At 49.0% G+C, this 1,799-nt stretch overlaps 2 protein-coding genes across 2 annotated transcripts; one reads left to right on the plus strand and one right to left on the minus strand.

The window, feature by feature from the left end:
* Positions 1 to 67: 67 nt before the first annotated feature.
* Positions 68 to 325, minus strand: PPTG_24894 (hypothetical protein; the record flags this gene model as incomplete). The annotated part of the gene is made up of 1 exon (XM_008918858.1): positions 68 to 325. A coding segment is annotated over one exon (258 nt), but the record flags the coding sequence as incomplete, so codon positions are not given.
* A 511-nt stretch (positions 326 to 836) lies between these two features.
* On the plus strand, positions 837 to 1,607 carry PPTG_20170 (hypothetical protein; the record flags this gene model as incomplete). The annotated part of the gene is made up of 2 exons (XM_008918859.1): positions 837 to 975; positions 1,039 to 1,607. The coding sequence occupies 2 exons, from the start codon at positions 837 to 839 to the stop codon at positions 1,605 to 1,607; spliced, it is 708 nt and encodes a 235-aa protein (XP_008917107.1).
* Between the last annotated feature and the right edge of the window lie 192 nt (positions 1,608 to 1,799).

The raw sequence follows: 1,799 nt of genomic DNA on the forward strand, positions 1-1,799 counted from the left end.
TGAACTTGGTCTTGAGCTCAGCCGCGAAGTAGTCGCCCGTTGCAGCTGCACGGACAAGCTGCCGCACGTCTCGATCCAACAGCACGGGTCGTCTTCCTGCCCTCAGCGGCTCGCCACAGTCGTCGCTCTGCCTTAATTGCGCGCCGGGCTGCTGGTCGTGAGCGCTCTGTTGTCCTCGAATTCTCAAGTAACGACACCCCACCGTCGTGTAGTCCAATGACCCACCAATATTCCTCCTTTGTGAGGTCTGCTCCGCGGCCCATTCGAAAATGAAAGGCTCAGTGTGGCGGCGGAAGCCTCCAGTGTGCTTGCTTCCTCCAATCATTGTGTCTTCTAAAGTACGATACTTTAATATAGAAGTTTATATTGAATTTCATAAAAATGTTCGTTTTGACAAAAGAAGGGTATGGTCCTGAGCGCAAGGGGTAGAAATTGACAGTTTGTATGCCAGCCCTACCAAGAAAAACAAAATTGCATTTGTTAACACAAGTAGCATGTAGCTAGGGCTTGTAATAGTGTCATATCTAAACAGTGCCTCTCAACTCGCCCTACACACTGAGAAATCCGCAAAAGTGTGAGCAAAAGTCGGCGGTCCTATCAAATTGGCGCGCACGGTACGATATCACTACCGGTATATTGACATTAGAGGTTTTTAGCACAACAGTGTCAGTTTGAAATGGACTGTCATATGTGAGCTCCATCGACAAATTGTCGGAACTAGCTTTAGCCCAACCGTCCTTGTTCTTCGTGACCTTATGGCAGTGCTACTTTAATTTAGCTGCTCATGAGGTAAATTTTATATGTTTGCCCACTTCTAAATTTGCTACGACGGCAATATGGTGTTTCGCTTTACGGAGGATCACGACAAAGAACTCATGAGAGAGGCGATCGCCCAAAAGCCATTTGCAGCAAAGTACGGGGAGGCTGGGCTAGCGTTGCGTTGCATGTTTCAAGGAACTGGTCTTAGAGAAGCAAGTTCGTGATCGTGTTCGCTTGCTAAAAAAAATTGGCATGCCGGTGAACTACGGTCTTCGTTAGGAAGCGGAATCGAGGAAACACTTGAAGCCGTCAACGAGCAGAGCCACTACGAAACATTGGCTGGGTTGGTGGGGCAGTATGTACAGCTCGAGAACGCTGCCATAGACGATAAAATGGATCCCATCAACAAGAAGAAGGCTGACGAGGCTAGCGCGACGCGCTGTGCGTCTGAAATTGTAAATGAGGCGCTGGTGCGTCGTGCTCTTCGTCAGGATGACATCGATTCTGACGGCGATTCCTCCGCGAGCGACGACACTAACTACGCTTCTTCTTCCAAGTCAACCCCGTCGAAAGCCCACGGTAAGCGCAAGAGTGCATTTCAACTGGAAGCTGAGCGTCAAGATAAGCGGATACGCGATGATATGGAGCTTCGCCGTCTTCAATTTGATCGGCTGATGCAGGCACAGCTCCAACAACACCAGGATCGCATCAATTTAGAGCGTGCGATGCATGAGCACGCAGTGCAAATGGAACGTACTAGAGCCCTGGTGCAATCTCAAGCGGAAGAACGGATGCAAAGGGCTCAACATGAGTCTGAGGAGCGCAACCGACAACTCATATTGGAATGAGTAAAATTACTGAGCGGTGTATACCGCAAGGACTAGCTCCGTATCAAAGAGAGGAGGCAAGTAGACTAGATTCGCTTTGTATTCACGAATTCTAATAAATGAACGTGTTGCTTACAGCTATCTAGTGTTCAAATAGACGCTTAGGCTTGGAGGAGCTAGCCCGAAGTAGTCGCTGATAGTGTTGCCACCCTG

Source organism: Phytophthora parasitica (assembly GCF_000247585.1).
Source record: "Phytophthora parasitica INRA-310 unplaced genomic scaffold supercont2.341, whole genome shotgun sequence".
In the NCBI taxonomy this organism is placed as follows: domain Eukaryota; phylum Oomycota; class Peronosporomycetes; order Peronosporales; family Peronosporaceae; genus Phytophthora; species Phytophthora nicotianae.